Source organism: Ictidomys tridecemlineatus, chromosome 2 (genome assembly GCF_052094955.1).
Source record: "Ictidomys tridecemlineatus isolate mIctTri1 chromosome 2, mIctTri1.hap1, whole genome shotgun sequence".
Classification (NCBI taxonomy): domain Eukaryota; kingdom Metazoa; phylum Chordata; class Mammalia; order Rodentia; family Sciuridae; genus Ictidomys; species Ictidomys tridecemlineatus.
Window position 1 is genome coordinate 9,855,819 of NC_135478.1, and position 24,325 is coordinate 9,880,143.

Consider the following 24,325-nt stretch of genomic DNA (forward strand, 5'->3'; position numbering starts at 1 on the left):
TCCTTGGAAGCCCGAAGTACGGCAACTTCCGTCCTCCTCGCAGTCATCTTGGTTGTGGGCAAAGACGGCTTCCTGTTCGCAGGCTCCGCCCCATCATCATCGTATTCTCCCGGGTGAGGGGTGGTGTCCTAGTTGTGTCGGGAGGGGTTTGGGTCCGAGATCCCAGCCTCGGTTCGAGATCCAAGTCCTCGGGCCGTTACTCCATAACCTCAGTGTCCCTTCTGGGCAATGAAAAATAATAATAGCCTCCGTTTAGTCAGACAAGGTTAGGTCTTGAACCCCCCCTTTTTTTGGTAGGTGGACAGCGTGTCTTTATTTGTTGATTTTTATGTGGTGCTGAGGATCGAACCCGGTGCCTCACACCTGCTGAGCCAGCGCTGTCACTGAGCCCCAGCCCCAGCCTCGCATTGAACCTTTGAACAGACTCCAGTGTCGGCACCCGGTGGCCGTCCCAGGAGATCGTCCCAGCCCCGGGTCCCGGTGGCTGGTTATGGAACGGTTCGGGGAGAGCCGGTGCCCGTCCTCCCCGCGGGGCGAAGTGAGGAGTGGGAATTCTGCGGGGACTTCCGCTGGACTCTCCACTCTTCTTCCCTACAAAAGGCCTGTGGGAGGGAGGAGAGAGCAGGGGTCGCCTGGGGGTCGCCTGGGGGCGGGGTGGTAGTGAGCGGGGACCCCGGAGATGTCCGGGAGGGTCACCTTCCAGAGCGTGTGTGCAGGTGGGTTCCCAGGCCCGTGAGCCGGGGAGCGGGGTGCTGCGCAGGCGCTGGACTCCGGGGGACCGCCGTGCGCGTGGCGTCTCCGTCTAGAGAGGGACTTACTGGGTCACCTCCTGTGCGACAGAGCCGCCTTGGTGGGGCTCCTGGGAAAGCACTTTTTTGGGGAGAGTGGAAGGAAGCCATCGCCTGAACGGAGGACTCCCCCACCCGAGGATCGGGGCGGGGTGTCCGAGGGGAAGGGTCGCCCCCACGTGGGGTCCCACGGATGGCGCCTGGGCTGGGGGTGTCAGTGTGGAATCTGCGTGGTGGCTAGCGGGACGGGGAGGGAGGCGTCCCCGGCAGGTCACCGCCGAGAGTGGCCGGATGGCAGAATGGGGAGGGGCCTTGTGAGGGGGAGTAATTGGATTCCCACGTGAGACGAGAGGCGGGACGTCGTGAGGGTGCCTTAAGGCCAGGGGGACCGCGGGGGGGAGGACGGAATAACCAGGTGACCTTGTGGGGGACAACTGGGGCCTCCCCGGAGGGAAGGGTGATCAGCCGGCCGCCCCGCGTGCTGTCGGGGTCGCCGGGAGACGCGGCGGTAACCCTGAGGTCGCCGCCAGCAGCGGGCGAACCGCCTCCCCGGTACCCCGAGGGAAGGAGGCGAGACCTCCCCCTCTGCGCTCCCCGCGGCCGAGGCCCCGCCCCCGCCGCCCGGAAGCCCGCGGCTGCCGGCGGCTCCGGCGATCCCGGCCCCTGCCCTTATATGGGCAGCCGGAAGCAGCTCTGGCGCCCGCCGGACGTCACTCCTTCCAAATTTAGCTGTGGAAGTCAGCGGGCTCCAGTGGCGGGAAGCCTCTGCTCGCCAGTTGTGCGTCTGGGGGCACTCCTTAAAGGGCCCACACCATGAATCAATGGAACCATCGGAACAGTGTGTCTCTTCCCCTCTCAACTGGAATTAAATTTTCTTGGAGCAATAGCGCGTGGCGGAGGGAGGGCCCGATGGTGATTTTTCTGTTTTTTGAGTTGTTCAGTTTTCAGCTCCCACCCCTATCCCGCCTCCCAGAGAGGAAAGGCGGAGCGCGGCTCAATTGTCGGTGGTGGTGGTGGTTGGGGGGGGGTCAGCAGCCACGTGTTCACTGGGACAGTCCTGCCACTGGGTCCACTGCCTCGCGAGGGCCAAGCCTATCTGTGGAGGTCGTGCCTCAGGAAATGGGAATGCTTGGTACTGGGTGGGGGGCGGCGATCTGGGCTGTGCTCTGGGGTCCGCGGATATCCGCTGCCCGCCGGGTGACTCCCTCTGGAACCAGCCAATGCCACCCGCCTCTTTACCACCTAGATACCGGGAAAACGAGGAGGGCTGGTATTCGCTAGGTAATTTAGAGCTGCAGGCCCCAGTGGCCCCCTTTCATCGCAGCAGCCCGTTCATTCGTTTAGCAAATACTGGGCGAGTGACTACCTCGTTTTTCCCAAGAAAGCACGCATCTTGTATGTTCTGTGGAGTGAAGATGAGGGATCAGACGTTAATGAAAGGAAAATCCTTAGCAGAGCCCGGCATGTAGTAGGCGCTTAGTAAGTGGCAGCATTGTTACTGATTCAGAAAACATTAATTAGACGGCTCGTTGATGCCAGGAACGGTGCCCACGGGGGATGTGCGGGTTCCAACACGGGTTTTCCCCAGTGAAAAGGGAAACTTGCCGCCTACGACCCGCTGGCGTCGCCGGACGCGAGCACATAGGTGGGCTTTGAGCCACAGCCGCGATTCCTCTCCCCGGGTCCTGCGCACGGGGTTCTACGAAAGGAGACCACCCAAGAGCTCAGCGTGCAGGAGGAGACCGTCCCTCTCGCCGGGATTTCCGACCCTCTTCCCGGCTGGTTAAATTTCACCCTGTCGCTTTAAGGAGTGGCCACCTTGTGGTGGAAAGCCCGGATGCGGCCCTCTGATTGGGCGGGGCCTCCTCATGACGTCACTCTAAGGATAAAAGGGCCCAGGTGGCCGGAGCCCGGGCAGAGCGTTCTAGCAGTGTCACTGTGTGGGTTGGCGTGTTGTTCATAGTACACCTGCTGCCAGTCCTGTCCGTCCCAGGAGTACCTGCTGCCCTCACCGTCGAGCTGCCATGGAGGTGCAGAAGGAGGCTCAACGCATCATGACCCTGTCGGTGTGGAAGATGTACCATTCGCGCATGCAGCGTGGTGGCCTGCGCCTCCATCGGAGTCTACAGCTGTCGCTGGTCATGCGCAGCGCCCGGGAGCTCTACCTCTCAGCCAAGGTGGAGGCCCAGGAGCCCGAGGTGTCCTCGCCTCCGGCCAAGTCCCCGGACCCCCGCCTGCACCCGCCGCGGGAAGCGGAAACCCCTGCCGAAGTAGCTCCCCCCGACGGAGAACAGCCTTCCCCGGAGCCCATGGACACGCAGGAGGAGGCATCGGGAGCCCAGGAGACCTCTGCCCGCGGTGCCCGGCTTCTCGCCAAAGTAAGCCGCAAGCGGCGGAGCAGCAGCCTAAGCGACGGCGGAGACGCCGGTTTGGTCCCGAGTAAGAAAGCCCGTCTGGAAGAGGAGGAGGAGGAGGAGGGCGCGTCGTCGGAGGTACCTGCCCGCCTCCTACCCGCTCCCGCGCAAGCCGAGGGCGCCTTCCCCAACCTGGCCCGCGTGCTACAGAGGCGCTTCTCCGGCCTGCTGAACTGCAGCCCCGCCGCGCCCCCGACGGCGCCCCCAGCGTGCGAGGCCCCGCCGGCCTGCCGCCCCGCGGACAGCATGCTAAACGTGCTCGTGCGGGCCGTGGTGGCCTTCTGAGGACCCCAGCGGCGCTACCGGAGCCCAGAGCGCGCGCCGAGTGCGCAGACCCTTGGCGACGTCCCCCTGGGGATCGCCGGCGGGAACCGTGGAGAAGAGCCGCCGCCCGGGCTGCTGAGAGGCTCGGAAGGGACTCTGCCCCGGGGGAGCCGTCGCCCTCGTGAGCAGCGGCGGCTCCAAGGAGCCGGCGGCGCGGGCGCCTTCTGCCGCGACCTTCGGCGCCCACAGGTGCTTTCTCTGGACTGAGACGCGGACCTGCCCCCGGCTGGAGCAGGGAGTCTCCTCAGGTCGGACCTCACTTTTCACGCGGCCGCGCTGCCCTCCGGGTTTCCAGCAGCCGGTGTGCACGCCGCCAAGCGCAGAGGACCCCGGCACTCCCTGTCCCCCTCCACGACATACTTGTGCAAGCGGTCATCGTTGCGTCACGGGGCAGGCGTGGGGAGCTTCCTGCTGCTGCGTGGGCGTGGGCCTGGGAGGAGGGTCGGCTGTGGGTCCGCCCTGGGGCGCGGGAGGAGCGCGGCCTGAGTCACTCGCCCCCGCGTGCTGCTGCTGCGGAGTGCCCCGCGCCTCGCAGCCGAACTCTTCGGATTGAAAATTTTTCTCTTAATGGTGCATTAGGAGGTGGCGAGTGTGTTCCCAGTCCCAAACGTGACCCTCGGACACGAACACCATCCCCCCTGAGCGAATGCCGGGTCTGAACCGCGGGAGCGGAGTGGGGGAGGCGGCGTCCAAAGTGCGCTCCCGCTGAGCCGGGAGCCGCCGCTGGCCGGACTGGGCCCGCCGGGGGAGGGCGGGAACTCTCCAGGGCTTTTGTAGGGTGTTTACCTTTCCCGTGACGAATTCTGAATTCCCCATCCACCTGGCGTTTTGATAGGAATGTCAGGGAATAAAGACAATTTGAGTAAACGCGCTGCCTCTCGGCTGTTCTTCCCGGGCGGGGAGGGGCGGGGTCAAAGGGTCAGGAGCCGGCCTCTGGGAACCCGTCCGACCAGTTACACGTGGGCGGGACGAGGCTGGGCCCCTTCTCTCCGCAGAACTTCGGTGCTGTGGGCGCTCCACTGCGACTCCCCGGTACCCTCCCCCAGTTTGGGGTTTACTTCGAAATTCGGGGGCGGGGAAAGTTTTACCGAGTTCAGACATGGGGGGGTGTGATTTCCAGGTCCCGCGCCCCAAACGCTGAATTGGGAGAACCAATAGCTCCTTGAGCCAGGAAAGACTAATTAATGAAGCCAGCCCCGGTGGGGTCCCCACCGCGGGGGGTGGAGTTGCTCAGGAGCTTTAGAGGGTCTCCCTCCAAAGGGGGAGTACTGAGAACTGGGCCCAGAGGCACATTACCACCGAGCCCACCCCAGCCCTTTCTAAGGTATACATTTTAGTTGCAGCTGCAGACACCTTGATTCATTCATCTTTAGGGGTGCTGAGGACTGAACCCAGGGCCTCTATAGACATTTTGAGGTCTCCCTAAGTTGCTGAGGCTGGCCTGGAACTCCTCCTGCCTCGGCCTCCCGAATGGCTGGGATGGCAGGCCTGCGCCTCTGCGTGGGGATCCCGATCTTTCCGGAGACGCGGCGCGTTGTTGGGATCAGGAGGCGAGTTCCCAGGCTCACTTTCCTCATCTGTGAAACGGGCCCCCGACGGCTGCCTCTCCACGTCCTAAGATTTAGGAAGGTCCCGCAAACCCTACCCACCTGCCTTTGTCCTGCCGCAGCTCCGGGTCAGCCACCCTGGGTGGAGACGGCCTCTCACCCACGTTGGTCAGCTCGGAGGCGGTAGGCCCTGCTCCGCCAGGGGCAAGGGGCGGGGCGGGGGATGCTGTTCAGAGGACAAAAGAGTCGCAGGTGCGGGGAGCGGGTGGCGGGAGGCGCCGCCGCAGCGCCGGCCCCGCCTCCGGATGGCTGGCTCTGCCACGGCGGGTCTCCCGGGATCCCCAGGGACTGGACCCGAGGCCGGAGGGTAGAAGGAGGGTGCGGTGGAGGGGTGGGCCGGCTCCGGAACCTGGCCCCGGTCCTCCAGGCCCGCGCTTCCCTCCGGCCCCCTCCCCTCCCCCTCCCCCTGGGAGGCGAGTGCACCCGGGGCCACCGAGCCAGCTCGCCCCCTCCGGGGCCTCCTGATTTCTTCCGGGAAAACGTGGGGGGACTCAGCACCACCAACTCCGAGGACCAACCCACAACTCCCCAAGGGTGGGGGAACCCAAGCCCCACACTCCCGAGAGCCTGGCCGGCCCGGGAAGTCCCTGGCCGCCGGGGAAGGGACCTGGCCTCGCATCCTGTCGCAGGAACCGCCGGGCCCTTCCTTCCGCGGGAAGCTGCTCGGCCGACCCCGGCCCCCCGCGGGGCCCGCTGGGGGTTTCCGGTGCCTGGCTGCTGGAGGTTGGGACTAGAGATGTTGGGGCAGACGACAGGGCAGGAAGAAGCCACCTCCACACATGTCCCCCTAGGACTTAACCCTTGTCAAGACCCCCTGACCCCCCACACCTGGCTAAATTAAAAACGGGGGGGGGGGCGCCGCAGCTCAGTGACTGAGCCTTTGCCTAGTTTGTGGGAGAACCCGGGTTCCAACCCCAGAACCAGGGGGGAAAAGTGTCACAATAAGCAATTTCAGCGAGGTCTGGAGTTTCCACACCATTACCTGGGCCGGCTACCGAGAGGGAAAGATAGGGCAAGAGTTGCGAAAAATACAACTGCCAGACTGTGACCAGCAGGCTCCTCCCCAAAGGCCGTCCCCTGGTGTCTGAAATCCACCAAATGGGAAGCAGCCCCCACGCCCATCCCATGGGGCCCATCCCACAGGACTGGTCCAGGCGACTGCTTCATAATCCCTCCCCAGAGGGCCAAAGGCCTGCAGGAGAGGCCGGCTGACGGCAGCCCAACAACCCTGAGCAGAGTAACAAAGGCCGGCTGCGGAAGGCGTGGTCTAAGGAACACACTCCCTGGCCTGCTGTGCAGCCCTGAGCCAGTCACTTCACTTTTCTGGGCCTCAGTTTCCCTGGCTCTAAATGGGGGAAAATAATGATTCCTGTCTCTTAAATTTATTGAAAGAATTTAAGTGAGCACTAAGGTTGCAGCTGCAGGCTGTGCAGAGGCCCTGGATTCAACCCCTAGCACCACGGTAGCATTAGTAGTTGTAGCAATAAGTGTATAAGTGCCCAAGATGGACTCCTGCTGTCCCTTCCAGCCTCTCACCTTGAATGGTAACACCCACCGCCTGAGAGCTTCTTTCACTGTTTGTTTTCTTCCCTCATTCCTCATCCAGCAGAAGGTGCTGTCAACTTGACCTCTCACCAGACTCCAAGCCTTTCCCCACCTTTATGGTCCATTTGTGTGAGCTGCCTTTGCCTGCGAGAGGGTGGTGGTGGCCTCCATCCTGCCTCTTCACCAATCTGTTCATGACTCATCACTGTAGAAGAGACAAATGTCTAGTTCCACTCTTGTTCCCCCCTGTCCCATCCATACGGGCTTTCTCTCTGCTTGGAGAATAGGCCAAGTATGTTCCAGCCCCAGGGACTTTGCACTTGCTGTCCCTGTCTGCTTGCAGTGTTCTTCTCCCAGACACCCACATGGGCACCCTCACCCTTTCTCTTCTCCTTCTTTGAAACAGGGTCTTGCTAAATTGCCCAGGCTGGCCTTGAACTTGCTCTCCTCCTGCCTCAGCCTCCTGAATAGAGTAAGGTTAGCTAGGTTTATAGGTGTATGCCACTGTGCCCAGCCTATTCTCACTTCCTTCAAGTTTCTATTGAAATGTCGCCTCCTTGGGAAGGCTTTCTTTAACCTACCCCCCACACACACACACACTCTGCTGCTGTGCTCCCTTACCCCACTTCAGCCCTCCTGAGAGCACTGCTTGCCTTCTGAAATGCTCTACACGTCACATATATGTTCTATACCCCCACTCAGCCAGTCCCACCAATGTCCAGCCCCATGTCCCACCCACTAAGTACTTGATTTACGCAACCTGTGACTTCCCTGTGGCTCCCAATCTCCCAGTCAGGCACACAAGTGAGGCCAAAGCAGGAGGACTGCAAATTCAAGGCCAGCCTAGACAACTTAGACTTTTGTCTCATAATAAAAAATAAAAAGTATGGGCATGAAGTTCAGTGATTCCGTGCCCCTGGTTTCAATCCCCCAGTACAAAAAAAAAAAAAAAAAGTCCCAAACTTCCAGGGGTTGAGGGTCTGGATCTTTCTCATCTGCTTTACAGCTCTACTATTATTTACTTAACATTTATCTCTGATTTAATTTTTAATCACACTCCATGCTCAGATTGTAACATTTTTTTAAGTTACAATGTAAACAAACTGTTGTAAAATCCTGCAGATACAGTAGCCAGTCTGCAGTTCCAGGTAGCTTTTTTTGTTAGAGATTAGCAAGTGATAAAGACACATTATTGCCAAGGATATGGACAGCATACCGAAACAGGAAGAGACTGAGGGATTCATTCCCAGTCATTTAAAAAGCATTGAAATCTGGGGCTGGGAGGTATAGCTATGTTGGTAAAGCACACACAGAGGCCCTGGGTTCGATCCCCAACACACACATACAGACACTATATAATTGTGTCAGGCAAAGTGGCACATGCTTGTATTCTCAGTGACTTGGGAGGCTGAGGCAGAAGTATCACAAGTTCAAAGCCAGCCTCAACAATTGAGCAAGGCCCTGAGCAATTTATCGGGGCCATAGGCAACTTTGCAAGACCCTGCCTCAATGGTTAGGTGCCCCAGGGATCAATCCTGGTACCAAGTAAAAACCCTTGGTCGTTATAGGTAAGAGCCAGCCTGATCTAGACCCAGCTTACTTCTGCAATAATCTGAAATTACCTCCTTGTAACACTGTCCTGTGTTATGTTTCAATACTTCCTCAATCATTCCAGCCACAAGAGCTTTGTATGTGCTGTGACCTCCTCAGTCTCTTTTCCGCCTCTGTGCACCTTGTTAAATATATCTTTTTTTTTAAAGAGAGAGAACTCTTTTTTTTACTTTTTTTTTTAAAAGAATTTTAATATTTATTTTTTGGTTATCAGCGGACACAACATCTTTGTATGTGGTGCTGAGGATCGAACCCAGGCCGCACGCATGCCAGGCAAGCGCGCTACCGCTTGAGCCACATCCCAGCCCGAACTTTTTAAATATTTATTTATTTTTTAGTTTTCGGTGGACACAACATCTTTGTTTGCATGTGGTGCTGAGGATTGAACCTGGGCCGCACGCATGCCAGGCGAGTGTGCTACTGCTTGAGCCACATCCCCAGCCCTGTGCACCATGTTAAATCAGCTCAGCTCAAAGGGCAAAAACCTTGGGGTTTGTCTGCACCCCCACCCCTTGCTGAGAGCCATTGCAAAGTAGGAATGACACATCAAAATTTCCTTGCCAGCGTACCCCATGTTGCTTAGAGGAAGGACTCGTGGAAATGGACATTTGAAGTGACATTGCATGTATGTTTGAGAAAGGTGACCCTGCTCAAGGACCAGGGTGGATCTGGGTTTAGGGAGGATCCTACTGGATTAGGGCAGATCCAGGTTTAGGGTGTATCCTGCAGGTTTTAGGGAGTATCCAGCTCTTTGGGTTTAGGGCGTTCCCGGTTTAGGACAATCTGGGTTTAGGGCTGTTCCAGGTTGAAGGTTATTCCTGCTGGGAATTGGGCGTATCCTGCTGCCTGAGTTCCCGTTGAGTTCTCCTGGAATTCAGAAAGTATTTGGGATTAAAAGCCTGGGGGAGTAGGTGAATTTTGCTGGCAGAACCTGAATTTCCCCAGAACGTGTTTGTAGAGGGCCGGTGTGAGTTCAGGAATAGGGAATAAAGAATTGCTGTTTGAATCTACAAGGTGTGTGGTGGCTAGTAATTCTGTGCCCAGCCAGACTGTGGCAACCCCTGCCATCTTGGTCCATGATCTCTGTATTTATTGACACTCAAATTGAGAAATTTGGGGTCTAGAGATATAGTTCAGTTGGTAGAGTGCTTGCCTCACAGGCACAAGGCCATGGGTTCAATCCCTAGCAGCACCCCCGAGACACACACACACACACACACACAAACACACACACACACACAGAAATCCCCTTACCCCTGCACTGAGGATTGAACCCAGGGCCTCCTCACATGCTAGACAAGTGCTCTACCACCGAGTACATCCCCAGCTCTTTTAAAACTTCGAGACGTGGTCTCTCTGAATTACCCAGGCTGGCCTCGAATTTATGTTCCAGACTGGGATTACAGGCATGGCGCCACGGCACCACGCGGCCGTGTGTGTGTGTGTGCGCGCGCGCGCGCGCGTGTGTGTGTGATGGTTTCTTGGTTTGTTTCCTAGCCTGAGGTTTCCAGGATGGCAGGGATTGAGTCTAGCAGGTGCTTAAGTGACCTTGTGAATGAATGATACATTTGCAACCTTTCTAATGTGCAATTTCAAAATATAAATATATAGATGGGGAAACCGAAGTCCTGAGTGGCCGGAGCGCGGGCTGAGCTGGCCCGGGGTTCGGTGTCCACCCACAGCACTGAAAGAAGAATCATTTTAAAAAGCATGGGCCAGTCTTTTGGGGACTGGGAAAGGGCCGGGCTGCAGATCGGGACCAGCACAGAAGTACCCAGACCGGTTTACCCTGTTCCACCTCCCCGCGCGGGGAAAAAGCGGGCCTCGGCCGGGTGGCTAGCAGAGCAGGACCGGGTGGGAACTTGATCTCGGCGTGGACACCTGAGCGGCGTGCGGGGCGGGGCGACCGTGTCCCTCACGCCAGGGGCGGGGCGTGCCCTCGCCGGGTCTCGCGCTCTCCTCGGCGCCCCGCCCCCGCGCGCGGCCACCGGCGACTTCCAGGAACTCTCAGCGTGGGCGGTCGCCTGGGCCCCGCCTCCCCGCCGCAAACCGGTCCCTTCCGGATTCTGCCCAGACCCTCCAGGCTCGGCTGGGTCCCTCAGCAGCCTGGTGTCCCCTCCCTCCGCGCGCCCCACGAGGGCGGAGCTTAAGGGCGCGGCGGAGCCGGGGGACCGGGACCTCTGGGGGCCCGGAGCGGGCTCGGCCCGGCCACGCCGATGGCCTAGTGGAAATGGGGCTCGCGGGAGTTGGAGCCTCTCGCTACCTACTTCAGCCTGCAGCCGCCGGAGCCCCGGCCTGTGTCGGGGGGCCCGACCTCGCCGGTTCCCAGGGCGCTCTTCCCGGGACCGTCCGTCTGTTTCCTGAGGCCCCGCCCAGGGGGTGACGCCACCCACCTCTGTTGAGGGGAGCTGAGGTCCCCCAGGTCCAGAGAGGGGTTCCTCTCCGCGGAAGTCCTCCAGGGTCCAGGCCCACGGCCCTCCCCGCCCTTTTTATTTCCCCAGCCTCCGGGCCAGCCCCGTCCCCCAGCGTGTGGTTGACTCGGGGACGGTCCCCCAGCCGTCCCCCCTCCCCCACCCCGGCGGCTGGCCAGTCCCCAGGGGTCCTGCCTGCCCAGCCCGCCCGCCAGCCGACTGGCACCAATTAATTTCCTCCGCTGCCTGTCCCTCCACATCTGGTCGCCAGCTGCTCACCCTCGCCCGGTTTGCCCCTGGGGGCTCCCGGGGAATTGCTAACAGTTCTCCTCGCTGAGCCCACCCCCAGATCCAGCCCACCCCACCCGAGTCGGCTAATCGGAACCAGCTGACCCGGGCGGCGGGGAGAGCCGAAATCAGGCGGAGGGGCGTGCGAGCGTGAAACTTTCTGACCCAGAGACGTTTGCAGGAGGGGAGCGCAGAGGCGGGAGCTCGGCCGGTACCTAAAAGCCGAGATCAAAGCCTTCTGGCTTCCAGATGGGGACTGCAGGGAGGCCCGCCCCGCCCCCGGGGGTGCGCAAGGCGGAACACCCCTTCCTCGGAAACCCCCCGAGACCCCGCAGTGACAGCTGCGCCCCACCCCCACCGGCCCGTTTCCTTTTCCTGTCTCTGCCCGGGGCCCGCTGGGCTGCAGCCTAGAGACAGGGCTTGGCCCCTTTGAAGGGGCTCCCGGAGGGTCTTCCTGGATGAGGGGGAAGGGACCGGCCGCAGAACAATGGAGCTTCTGTGGCTGCAGGACGCCAGGCGCTTCCTGTTAACCCTTTCCCCGAGGTGCCCCGCGGGGAGCATCTCGGTGGCCCAGCCGTGGTGGGGGAGGGGGCACCCGGGGAGTGACCGAAGCTCACAGGCTCTCTCCTTCCGGGGCTCGCGATTAGCTGTGAGGTAGGGGCAGCCCCCACCGCCACTGAGCCCAGGCCCCGCAGGCCCGGCCAGCGCCCCTCTGAGCGGCCCTCCCCTCGTATTTTGAGACTGGAGGGTCTTGCCAGGCTGGCTTCCACCTGGCAATCTCCCTACCTCGGCCTTGGAGCCCTGGGTACAGACAGTGCCACCACACCAGCACCCTCCCTCCAGGGGCTGGCTCTTGTCCCTGTATGGCTGAAGGCTGTGCAGCCCAGATGGGAGAGCAGAAGGACTGCCCTGGGGCAGGCGGACCGCAAGCTCCAGGTGGAATCCACCTTTGCTGTAGAAAACTTGCCAAGGTCCTCCTCAGGGCCCCCCGCCCCGTGCCAGTTCCCCGGGCTGCCTTCCGCCTCAGTTTCCCCTGGCTGGGGGAGTTCTCCCCAGGGCTTGGCAGGAGTGCAAGGGGCTGGGCACAGAGGCTCACGCCAGTGATCCCGTCTACCTGGGAGAATGAAACAGAAGGACAGGAAGCCCTTGTCTCCAAAAATGAGCCAGGTGTGGGGTGGCACACACCTGCAACCCCAGCGACTCAGCAGGATGAGGCAGGAGGATCGCAAGTGCCAGGCCAGCTTGACCAATTTAGTGAGACCCTGTCTCAGAGGAAAATAAAGGGCTGGGGATGTATCTCAGGGGTAAGGCACCCCTGGGTTCCATCCTCAGTCCTGGGGGAAAATAAAAAAAGTCAACAGAGTCCAGGACCTCCCTCAGGGACCAGAGTAGACCAGGAACCTTAGCGATAGTTTGCGGTCCTTGGAGCACTGGGGAGCCACGCAGGGGAATTGGCTGCTGTGTCCCCTCTGTTTACAAAGCCAGCCTGAGAAGTGCTCTCAGAGGAGTTCTGGGTCCTCAGGAGGACCCTAATACCTCAACATCTCCCTTGGGGGCTTCTGATTAGTGACTGACAGACCAGACAAATCTTATACCCGAAGACTTTTGTTGTTACTGCAAATTGAACCCAAGGGTGCTTTACCACTGAGCTCTACACCTTTTTTATTTAGAGACAGGGCCTCACTAAGTTGCAGAGGCTGGCTTTGAACTCCTGATCCTCCTGCCTCAGCCTCCTGAGCTCCTGGGATTACTGGCATGCACCATCGCGCCCATCAGTTGTTGAGAGCCACAGCCAGTCAGCCTGGCATTTTGCCAAAAGGAGTGGTTTAGAGGTGACCCCAGCGAGCCATTAAGATGATGATAATTAAGCTGTGTATAATTGCTGTGACTGGATGATGCTGGATTGAAACAGGCTGTGTGTTCAGTTGTATATAGACCCCTGCTGTTCCGCAATAGAGCGGCTCCTGCTGCATGGGGTGCCCACTACTCGGAGTTCCTGTTGAGTTCTCACAGAGCCCCGTTGAGGGCTGGGAGAGTTCCTGGGGAGTGCAGGCAATAAAGTGGCCAGTGGACTTTAGCTCCAGCCCAGTCTCTGATCCTCAGATAAGGAAAGCAGGGAGGGGCCCTTCTCCACCTTTTCTTCCTTCCACTCCCCGGTTCCTCAGGTTCCTTGCTGAGTGGCTGCGTATTTTTTCCTTCCCTTCCACAGGGTGAAAACTTCCCCAGGGGCCAATTTGTGCTGTGCTCAGCCCTGGGGCTTGATGAAGATAAAACTGTTTATTGAGATGCTCCTTATTTACAGAGAAAAACCACGCTGCCCTTGCTGGGGGTGCGGCCTGGCTGGAGTGAGGCCCTGGGCTCCATCCCCAGGCCTGCAAAGTAAAAAAGAAAAGAAAAAGAAAACTGAAAGGCGGCTGCTCCTGCCCCACCCCCTCCTGGCTGGTGTCTGGGGCCAGCCCAGCAGGCTGAGCACACAGGAAATGAAACGGCTCATCGCTGCGCCCTTTAGACCTGAGGGAGGGAGGGGAGGGCCTGTCTGGAGGACCCCAGGACAGCGTGTCAGAGGCCCTAGGGGCTTGGGCTTCGTCCAGCCCTGAGCCCCGGCTGCCACCCTGCCCACAGCTCTTCTCTCCTGGCCCTGTCTCTGTCCTGCTCTTCCAGAAAGGCTGAAGTGACCCTGCCATTCCTCACCGCCAGGTCCCTGCCGGCGGCGGCAGCTCTCAGACTCAGGTTAGCCTGGGGTGGACAGGGAGCTCCTGGGGCCCTGTCCCCCCTTGGGGCAGCGTGGGGAGGAGCAGCCAACATTCCTGGTGTCCCCCAGGTGCCCGCCGAATCCCTGCAGGCGCTGCCTTGTAAACAGCTACTGGAATTTTCAACAGTGCTGTCCTGGTGGGGAGGAGGACGTCCCCTGGGAGGGTGGTGGCCCTGAAGCCAGTTCAGAAGGGCACAGCGCAGCTTTCTTTCAGCTCTGAATTCTTTTTTCTTCTCTTTGTGTGTGGGGGATGGAACCCAGGGCCCCTCCTCGCTGAGCCCCGCCCTGGCCCGCAGCCTTCACCTCGGGGCTGTGCTGGGCTCTGCTGCTGGGGGAGGGGAGCGGTCCTGGGCACTGTCCCGGGCACTTCCGCATTTGCCAACACCCTCACATTCTCAGTTTCCCTCTTCTGTTGGGACTCAGAACTTGATCCCCCCAAATACGGCTCTCCTTGGCACTCTGAGCTCCTGGGACTGGGGGCCGCTGGGAGGGCTCGGAAGCCAGGCCTGTCTTGCTCCTGCCCTGCGGTCCCCGTCCCCAGCCCCAGACTGGAATTGCAGGCATGAGCCACCACACCCAGCCTCTCTCTAGCCCTTCACCCGAGTAAGTCACAGGACTCGGAATTCCTCACCCCCAGCGGGTCCCAGGAACAGAACCCCTCTCCCTAACGCCAGCCGCGGAACGGAACCTGGAACCTGGAACGCGCGCCCTTCCTTCTCCTGGGCCGGGGTGAGCGCCGCGGCGGGCTGTCCAGCGTCCCTGGGGCCCTGCGTTCCATCTGCAGCTACTCGATCAAGAGACAAACTCAACCCATTCTCCCTCGGAGACCCCCATGGCAGAGGGTCCTGCCCCAGGTCCCAGAGGAAGAGAGCTGCACGGAGATGTCTGCACCCCTGTCTGTCCTCGTTTTGTCTAGTCGCGTAGGCACACTGCTATCCTGCCTCCTCCTTTCTTTTGGGGTGGGTACCAGGGGTTGAAGCCAGGGGCTCTTAACCACCCAGCTACACCCCCAGCCCTTTTTAAAATATTTTACTTAGAGACAGGGTCTCCCGAAGTTGCTTAGGGCCTTGGCAGATTGCTGAGCCTGGCTTTGAACTCGCGATCCTCGGCCTCCTGAGCGGCTTGAATTATCGGTGTGCACCACTCTTCTTTCTTCCCCAGCCCAAGGCCTGCGAATAAACCGCTTTCCTGGGTCTTCTCTCATCACTCTGAAGATTCCTGTGTCACGTGAAAGTTTTTCTGTGTATTTGGTCCTGGGGACCGAACCAAGGGATGCTTAACCACTGAGCCACACCACCGGCCCTTTTGATTTTGAGACCGGGTCTCACTATGTTACCCAGGCTGGCCTCCGACTGGTGGTCCTCCTGCCTCAGCCTCCTGGGTCACTGGGATGACAGGCTGCACCTCTGCACCTGGCTCCAGGTGAACCTTGTGAGAAAAAGCGACACTGCTTGAGGCCCCGCCCTGGTCCCTTTTCTTCTTGGACTTGTCCCTTCTTCTCATGAACCTCCAGCCCTCCCTGGGGGCAAGGGGCACACATAGCCCTGCCCCTCAGCAGTTCCACTGTGACTCTGCCGCCCCGTGCCTGAAGCTGGGAAGGCTGGAGCCCTGATCCACCCCCCTGGCCTGGTATCACACATTTGAGCTCGTGTTTCCGGTCAGACTGGGTGAGCAGGCTTGGCCTCCCCCACACCTAAGCCACTGCGCCTAGCCCAGAGTGTCCCCAGGCCACTCACACACCACAGAGGGCTCCTGGGAAGCTCCGTCCCCCACTCAGGTGGCAAGGCCTGGGAAAACCCTGGTCCTGACCCCCTGCTCCCCGTGGCTGCCCTTCTGCCGCTGGCAGTAAATTCTGGGGAAAACTGGGGACAGAGCCTCAGCTAGAGTGGGTGGGTGCTCCTGATGTCCCTTCTGCCAACCACTGCCCCCAGACCTCTGGCGGCCAGGCCAACCCATGTGGGCCTAATGGAGGCCACTCTCCCTCCTGCCCATGTCAATGCCACTTCCTCCCATCACCCCTCCAACTCCTATTGACCCTAGTGCACCCTGCCGTGGCACAGTGACATCACTGGCACCCAGAAAGGGATGATGTAGCTGCTTACTGCCCCTTCCAGGCTGGGCCACTTCCAAGTTCAGTCACTGGGATTTTTCTGCTCAGTTTGTGGTCGCTCAGCATTTCCTGGGGCCTGTGTCCCTGACGTGTGTCACCACTGTGAGCTCAGAAGCTCACTTCCTCCCCAGCCCAGACAAGCAGTTGAGCCACTGAGAAGCCCGAGTTGAAGGGTGCTGCGACCCTGGTCCAAGTTCAGCTGATAAGAGCCAGATTTGAACTTGGATCCATGGGTCTGGGAGCCTGAGATTTAATTATTTAACAAGTGTGTGTGTGTTTGTGTGTGTGTGTGTGTGAGAGAGAGAGAGAGAGAGAGAGAGAGTGTTGGTGGTGGTGCTGGGGATGGAGCCCAGGGCCCAACACATGCTGTACCACTCAGTCCCCCAGCCCTTGCCTGAGGGATTATGAATGACAGTAATAGGCGGCGGTGGTGGTGCACACTTGTAATCCCAGTGACTCTGGAGGCTGAGGCAGGAGAATCACAAGTTTGAGGCCAGCCTGGAGAACTTTGACCTTGTCTCAAAAGAAAAATTAAAAGGGGCTGGGGACCCAGGCATGGTGGCACAAGTTGTAATCCCAGTGGCTCAGGAGGCTGAGGCAGGAGGATTGCAAGTCCAAAGCCAGCCTCAGCAACTGCGAGGCTGCTAAGCAACTCAGTGGGACTCTGTCTGTAAATAAACTACAAAAGAGGGCTGGGGATGGGGCTCAGTGGTTGAGTGCCCCTGATTTCAACCCCTGGTACCCAGAAAGAAAAAAAGAGGGCTGGGTTGCAGCTCAGGGGTAGAGTGCGGGCCCAGGGGAATGCCAAGTCTGGATTCCATCCCCAGTGCGGGGGGGGGGGGGGGGGGGGGGGCGGGGCAGTTTTCCTGGCCTCAAACTGCAAGTCCAACTTTAGCCACCACTGGGACAACCAAAGGTGTCTCCCGGTGTTGCTGGAAGCTGAGGTGGGTGTCCTGCTTCACCACACTTGTGCCAACTCGGAGGTAACCCTGCCTGTCTTTCTTTGCCCCCCACTCCCTGACTCCCTCTCTCACGGATTGAACCCGAGGTAGATCCAATGACCCACATCCCCAGCCCTTTTTATTTATTGACTTTGAGACGGGGTCTCGCCAAGTTGCTTAGGCCTCCGAAATTCCAAGGTTGACCTAGATCTTGCAATCCTCCGGTCTCAGCCTCCCGGGCTCTGGGATCACAGGCAAGCCGGCTTTCCCAGGGCTTTCGGGGCCTGGGCAGGGCTCCGGTGTTGGTGGCGGAGGTGACTGGCAGGTTCAGGCACCTGGGGAGTGGTCAGCAAGGCCAGGCACAGCCCTGGTGCCGGGAGAGGGGTGCCGGGCAGCCTCGGCGGGTGGAGTCAGCTGGCCTTCTCCGTCCTTCCTGGTTCCCAGGGTGGGAGGCGGCGGTGGCCCAGAAGCGGGAGGGCGTGGGCAGCCGCGGCCCCGCCTCGGGTTTACTGGGCGGCGCCAGGGCGTGAGCCGGGGCCGTGGGCGGAGGAGCCCCGGAGGCCGAGTGGGCGAGGGCCCGCCTGCCGCCCTCCAGGGCCACCCGAGCGGCGGGAAGCGTGACTCACCCGGCTGCCGGCGAGTGGGGAGCGGGCCCCTCCCAGCCTCCGCCTTTCCGCCGTCCCCAGCGGCCGCGGCCCTGGAAGCCACGACTCAGACCCCTTCCCCTGCCCGCGCTCCCCGGGGGAGACTCGCTCCGGGCTCGAGCCAGCGGGGAGGCCGGAAATGGCGAGGGAGAGGGAGGCCGCCGAGAGCCTCGCGCTCGCGGAGGGAGGCTGGACCCTGAGCCCGTGCGCCTGCTACCGTCCAGGTGTGCGGTGGCGCACGAGTCCCCCGCGCAAGACACACCCGAGGAGGCTGGGGCTGGAGCTCAGGGGAGAGCACTCGCCCAGCCTGTGGGCCCGGGGGCCCTAGCCTGCCATCCCAGCAGCTCTGGAGGCTGAGGCAGGAGGATGGCGAGTTCAAAGCCAGCTTCAGCAATTTAGCAGCTCCTCAGCTATCCAGCGAGACCCTATCTTTAAATAAAATATCAGAGGGGCTGGGGCTCAGTGGTGTCCATCGGTCGGTTCCTCCCCGGCACACACACTGAGCTACACCTAAGCCATTTTGATTTTGAGACCTGGTCTCCCTAAATTGCTGAGACTTACTTCAAACTTTTGATCCTCCTGCCTCAGCCTCCTGAGTTGCTGGGATGACAGGTGTGGGCCACCTACAATACACTGTTGTTAACTATTGTCACCCTGATGTGCAGGAGATTTCTTGAACGTATTCCTCCTGCCTGAAAATTCTGGGTCCTTTGGCCAACATGTCCCCATTCCCTCCAACCCCAGCTTCAGATACTATTTCTACGAATTTGACTTTTTTAGATTCCATTTGTAAGTGAGATCATTTGGTATTGTTATGCAAATGTTATGCAAATCGTATGCTATGTGGATATTTCTATATGTGAATTTTACCTCATTTTCTTTTTTTAAAGCAAGTTCCCAAGCTTTGTTCGGGGCGGTCAGAAGCTGTAAGGATGCTCCGTGGGAAGAGGCTGCCAGGTCTTTCCTGGCCTCTAGCAGGGCCCAGAGCTTCCTACCTGAGACACAGCCTCTGGGATACAGGGAGGAGCCTGTGCCCTGTGTGCGCACTGGAAAAACTCAGAAATCCTGAGCTGTCTGGATGGTGGTCAGACCAGAGTGCGAGAACACAGGCCAAATGGCTAATGGCGACCACCCTTGTGGGCAGCAGGAGGGCGGCTGGGGAGAGAGGCTGAGTTGTCTGTCCAAACCAGATCATCCTGTCCACTTGATTGAAATCCACCTCTGCAGGCACGATGGTGCTCATCTGTAATCCTAGTGAGCTGGAGGCTGGGGCAGGAGGATTGCAAGTTCAAGGCCAGCCTGTGCAACCTGGGGAGTCCCTATCTCAAAGTGAAAAATCAAAAGGGCTGGGGATGCGCTCCACAGTTGAGCAAGCACCCCTGGGTTCAATGTCCCGTCCCCCCCCCATACAAATCACAAAATAAAAATAAAACCCTCCTCTGATATATCACCCATTGGTGAGCCATGATTTTCCTGGGGCCCAAATATCATCTCCCCCGACACCGTTTAGCGGTCTATCCACAGACAATGTGGCGGGTTCCTCATCACCCACGCTCCAGGCTTGTTTCTTCTGAGTCCCGGGTTATCCGGCCGGAGGGACAAGACTTCTGGCCATTTCTTCCTCCAAGCAAAATGGACAACTGGCTCGAGGTGCTGGCACGCAGCCTGTGCTCAGCACACACAAGACCGTGGTCCCCTGCCCAGCCCGCTGTCCCCCAGGATGCTCCTGAGAGGGGCTAACTGTGGACCGGCTTCACTCCTGCTGCCTGCGAGCGCCTTTGTTTTCTCTCTCTCTTTTGAGACGAGGTCTCACAAGCCTGCCAGGACCCACCTGAGTTCAGGTGATCATCCAGCCTCCCAAGTGGCTGGGACGAGAGGCATGCGCCATTGCGCCCAGCTCCCCACGCAGGACCGGGGTCGCCAGGCTGTCCTCTCTTCCTTAACTGACTATAGGCAGGCTGGGAGAGGGCAGAGCAGGACGCTCGGTCCCGTCCTAGGCAGTGGTCCCCCTTATCCATAGAATATGTCCCACGGCCCCCAGGGGATGCGTGGACTGTGGATGGGACCAAGCCCCAAATACACCGCATTTTGCCCATATTTACATACCTACGGTAAAATTTAGTTCATAAATTAGACACAGAGGCTGGAGGTGTGGCTCACTGTAGAGCACCTGCCCAGCACAGGCGAGGCCCCAGCATCTCACATGCGCGTGTGGGAACACACACACTAATTTTTAAAAATTGGTACAGGGGATTGAACCCAGGGGCACTTAACCACTGTCACATCCTCGGCTCTTTTTATGTTGAGACAGGGTCTCACTAAGTTGCTTAGGGTCTTGCTAAGTTGCTGAGGCTGGCCTCAAACTTGTGATCCTCCTGCCTCAGCCTCCATTGTGGTTGGGAGAAATGAGAAAATCCTCCCAGATTCCTTGACCTTGATACAACATTAAAAGAGGCAGATGTTGGCCAGAGTGGTGTCGAAACCATCTAACAGAGGACATGCTAAATCTATCCAGTGGCTTTTTGCTGGGTGTGGTGCCACATGCCCATAATCTGGAGGCTGACACAGTAGGATGCATCCCTTGACCCTTGATCCCAGGATTTCTGAGACTCTCTCTCTCTCTCTCTTTTTTTTTTTGCCTTGCTGACAATTGAACCCAGGGCTTCCCACCTTAGGCAAGTGCTGTGCTGCAGAACTTCGACCTTTGCCCTCCAAAATCAACAATTTTAAAATGAACAATTCCTGCATCCCCTTTGCTGCATTAACCATCACCACCACCCATCTCCAGAACTCCTTGCATCTTGCAAAACTGCAACTCTGTCCCCAATAGCCAGGGACTCGGCACTGCCCCTCCCCCGCCCCTGGCAACCCCCATTCATCCCCACCCGCCCGTCTCTAAGCATCTACCTATTTTGGACGCTTCATATCAATGGAATCATCCATTATGTGGTCTTTCATGTCTGGCTTCTTTCACTCCGAATAATGCTTTTGAGGTTCGTCCCGCCGTCGCATGGATCAGTGCCTCATTCCTTTTAAGGCTGAATAATACCCCATTGTGCGGGCAGACCAGAGTTTGTTTATCCATTCATCAGTTGATGGACACTTGGGTTGCTTCCACCTTAGCCAATGAGCCTTTTAGTGTGTTGTGTGTGTGTGTGTTGAAACACACACCACAGAAAACTCACCATTTCAGCTGTTTTTAGGTGCCCGGTTCCGCGGCAATAAGAACATTTCGATTGTTGTGCTAAGGTGGCCACCACCCATCTCCAAACACCTTCATCACCCAGACGGAAAAATGCTGCAGGATTAAACATCAACTCACTGCCCCCAGTAACCCCTTTCTTCTTTCTGACTCTAAGCCAGTGAGCTTTTACAATGAAGTCTGGGCATACCAGCTCTCTGGAGCCTTCCGTGGCTCCCCACTGCCCCCAGGATAAAGTTAAAAGAACAACAGGAGGTGGCAGGTGGGGGAACAGAGAGAGTGTGGCCACCTGAGGCAGGAGGTGGATGCCTCTGGTGGCTCTGGGGGTGCTGGGGGACTCTTAAAGGGCTGCAGCTTGGCTGAGTGCATCAGCAGGGAGCCTGCGGGTTGGCTGGACACCCGATGGGGGAGAAAGGGCCTTAGGAAGTAGAGAAATGGCCATGGAGAGGTGGGTTCCTTGGGCAGAAGTATGGCCACCTGGCCAGCTGGAGACAGGGCTGAAACAGGGACTGGAGGCTCAGATGACCCAGGGCTACATCCACAGCCCGTGTCTGCAGGGTCAGGGAGGGCAAGTGGCCTGCAGCCCTTGGAGGGGCCCGCATCCAGAGCCCCATGTGCAGACAGTCATGTCACCACCAAGAGGTGTGCTCCTGGGCAGGCGTGACCCGCGTGTGTCACTTCTGGGGCCAGCTCTGTCCAGGGAGGGAAGCCTTGTGACCACATCATGCTTGGCGGGCCCCCAGCTGGCCAGCCTCCTTAGCCCCGATGCTAAACGTGGCTCTCCCTGCGCCTGCGCACAGGCGGACATGTGAAGGGGGCGTTAGCTGCGCTGCGGGTACCATGGGGGTAGCATCTCCCAACCAGCCGGCGCCACCCCACCCCACCGTTCTTTTTATATTTCATATTTACAAAAAGCCTAGGTCTCTGTGCTGTCCGAGGCCTACAGGAAAGCGCAAAGACAGCAAAGAGGAGGCTGCGGGTAGAGGCTGGGGGGGGGTCAAGGGCACCCGCAGGCTTCCATTGGCTCCAAATGCATGCGCATGAGGTGCTGAGATAAATAACATACATTGTCACACACACACGTGCACAGGCATGCACGCACACTATTTTCTTGAGATGAGATGTACTATGTTCCCCATGCTGGCCTTCAACTCCTGGGCTCAAGCCATCCTCTGGCCGCCGCCTCCTGAGTCCCTGGGACTACAGGTGCAGGTCACCATGCTTGGCCGCTGGGCCATATTTAAAGGTTACTTTCTCGCTTCCACTTTTGGTCCTTCATCATGATGACGGAGTCAAAGCAAGGTGTGACAGTGTCCTCCCAGAGAGAGAGGCTGGGGTCTCCTTCCAGGGTGCTTCCTCCATTCCTGAGCCAGGGAGGAGGAGAAGCCCCAAAGGGGACCCTCTCTATTCAGGGGTTCTGGTGGGAAAGCAGGCCAGTTTGGGCTCCCTGAATTTCTGCTGTGCTGAGCTTTGGATATGGTTGGAGGGTGTCCCCCAGGGCTGCCTGCTTTGAAAGTCTGGTCCCTGCCTTGACGAAGTGAAGGAGAGGTGGGGCCTTAAAGCGGTAGAGTAGTGGGTGGTCCTTAGGTCCTAAAGGTAGTTGGTGGGCGGTCCTTATGTCCTCTGAGATAGAGTCAGTGGGCGGTCCCTAGGTCCTAGAGGTAGTCAGTGGGCGGTCCTTAGGTCCTAAGAGGTGGAGTCAGTGGGCGGTCCTTAGGTCCTAAGAGGTGGAGTCAGTGGGCGGTCCTTAGGTCCTAAGAGGTGGAGTCGGTGGGCGGTCCTTAGGTCCTAAGAGGTGGATATGGTTGGAGGGTGTCCCCAGGGTTGGGAGATTCTGCTGGGTCCTGTTAGTTCTGAGAAAGGTTTGTTATGGGCTTGGTGGCAAACTACTCCAATCCCAGTGGCTTGGGAGACTGAGGCAGGACGGTCTCAAGTTTGAGGCCATCCTGGACAATATAGCAAGACCTGTCTTAAAAGTTTATAAGCGCTGGGGTTGTCGCTCAGTGGTCGAGTTTCCCTGGGTTCACTCTACAGTACCACAAAAAGGATTTAAAAAGGGGGGGGAGTTGACATAAGGACCTCCCCCTGGGTCGGCCTTTTTTTTTCTATTGTTACTGGGGATTGAACCCAGGCTTAACCACTGAGCCACATCCCCAGTCCTTTTTGTTTTATTTTGCTGAGCTGCTTAGGGCCTTGTGAAGTTGCTGAGGCTGGCTTTGAACTTGCAATCCTTCTGTCTCAGCCTCCTGAGTCACTGGGGTCAGAGGGGGGTGCCACTGCACCCCCCCTCGTCTCTGCCTCTTATAGTTCCACTGGGGGACCTACAGACCTACCTAAAACAGCGCTGCGTAAGCCCAGGGGCCAAGCTTGTTCCTCCCCATCTCTGGCTTCCTGTCTTGCAATAAGATTTTAAGTGTAATCCACCCCAGTCCTCCCTCTGTTGTGATGCTATAGTCAGGAGGGCCCTCGCCAGGGATCAGCTTGGTGGGTTGTACTCTCTTGGACTTTCAGCCCTTACAACTGTGAATTCCATAAATCTCTTTTCTTTACATCTGACCTATTCTCAGGTATGTTACAGAGCCAACTGGTACATGCAGAGGTCTCTGTAGCCTGGTAACTTCTTTGGGATTCTGAGGCACCCTCCTCCTCCTTCCCGATTTTCACATCACTGTCATGCGCTTCAGTATTGGGGATACAGTTATGTCCTGATTTTACATCATTGTCATGTGCTTTGTTGGGTGGCACTGTGTTCACATTCAGTGATGGGTGGCACCCAGGCATACAAATGTCTCCTCAGAGTTTCCTGATGGAGGGCCATGAGTGTGGCCCAGGTAGAACACCTCTCATGTACAAAGCCCTGAATTCTATCTCCAGCACTGAAATTAAAAAAAGAAAGAAAGAAAGAAAAGCAAAATGGGCTGGGGATGTGGCTCAAGCGGTAGCACGCTCGCCTGGCATGCGTGCGGCCCGGGTTCGATCCTCAGCACCACATACAAACAAAGATGTTGTGTCCACCGAAAACTGAAAAATAAATATTAAAAAATTAAAAATAAATAAATAAATAAAAATAGAATTCCTATTCTTCGTAAAAAAAAAAAAAAGAAAAGCAAAATGATGGATGACTCTTACTCGTATTTATTTACTTCTTTTAAGTCTTCTTTTTTATTGTTGTTTTTATTGTTGTTGTAGATGGACACAATACCTTTATTTTGTTTACTTAATGGGATGCTGGGGATCGAACCCAGTGCCTCACACATGCGAGGCAAGTGCTCTACCACTGAGCCCCAACCCCAGCCCTCGTATTTATTTTTGAAAATTCATTTATATATTTATGCTTATTGTACCAGAGATTGAACCCAAGGCCTCAGGCATGCTAAGCAAGCACTGTACCCTGGGCCCCTTTACTTTGTGAGACAGGGTCTCCTGCTTACCTGGGCTGGCCTCAGACTCAGATCTTCCTTCCTCAGACTCTGGAATCGGGCTTGCCGGCATGTGCCACGTGTCCAGGCTTCGACTTTGGATTTGTGGCTCAGTTGGGGAGGCCGTGGAACTTGCTCTTCTTGGCCAGCTGGGAGTGGGGGAGGAGAGGAGTTGCAATACCTTAAAGGACCTTGAACCTCCCCCACCCCCACCCAGGGTATTGAACCCGGGGCTTGCACATGCTAGACACGTGCTCCACCACTGAGCC

General features: G+C 58.1%; 1 protein-coding gene and 4 long non-coding RNA genes across 6 annotated transcripts; 3 read left to right on the forward strand and 2 right to left on the reverse strand.

Moving 5' to 3' along the window:
• Window positions 1–273: 273 nt before the first annotated feature.
• Window positions 274–10,676, reverse strand: LOC144374163 (uncharacterized). Its single transcript, XR_013433646.1, has 4 exons — window positions 10,557–10,676; window positions 6,116–6,883; window positions 5,176–5,850; window positions 274–602 (listed from the first exon to the last, which is right to left on the reverse strand). It is a non-coding gene; the product is annotated as an uncharacterized LOC144374163 (long non-coding RNA).
• Ier2 (immediate early response 2) lies at window positions 1,862–4,393 on the forward strand. Its single transcript, XM_005336232.5, has one exon. It carries the CDS (start codon window positions 2,813–2,815, stop codon window positions 3,485–3,487), a length of 675 nt encoding a protein of 224 aa, XP_005336289.2. The 5' UTR covers window positions 1,862–2,812; the 3' UTR covers window positions 3,488–4,393.
• Window positions 10,677–10,733: 57 nt separating the features above from the next.
• Window positions 10,734–14,953, forward strand: LOC144374154 (uncharacterized). Of its 2 annotated transcripts, none has more exons than XR_013433643.1 (2): window positions 10,734–13,718; window positions 14,378–14,953. It is a non-coding gene; the product is annotated as an uncharacterized LOC144374154 (long non-coding RNA). The 2 variants fall into 2 exon arrangements; XR_013433637.1 differs by having other exon boundaries at window positions 14,415–14,953.
• LOC144374168 (uncharacterized) lies at window positions 13,251–20,851 on the reverse strand. Its single transcript, XR_013433648.1, has 3 exons — window positions 20,343–20,851; window positions 15,077–15,168; window positions 13,251–14,958 (listed from the first exon to the last, which is right to left on the reverse strand). It is a non-coding gene; the product is annotated as an uncharacterized LOC144374168 (long non-coding RNA).
• Window positions 16,713–20,032, forward strand: LOC144374165 (uncharacterized). The gene is made up of 2 exons (XR_013433647.1): window positions 16,713–16,833; window positions 18,326–20,032. It is a non-coding gene; the product is annotated as an uncharacterized LOC144374165 (long non-coding RNA).
• Window positions 20,852–24,325: the final 3,474 nt, after the last annotated feature.

Bases quoted from the DNA above. Each gene is read 5' to 3' on its own strand.
- Ier2 (XM_005336232.5), top strand. From the start codon at position 2,813: ATGGAGGTGCAGAAGGAGGCTCAACGCATCATGACCCTGTCGGTGTGG.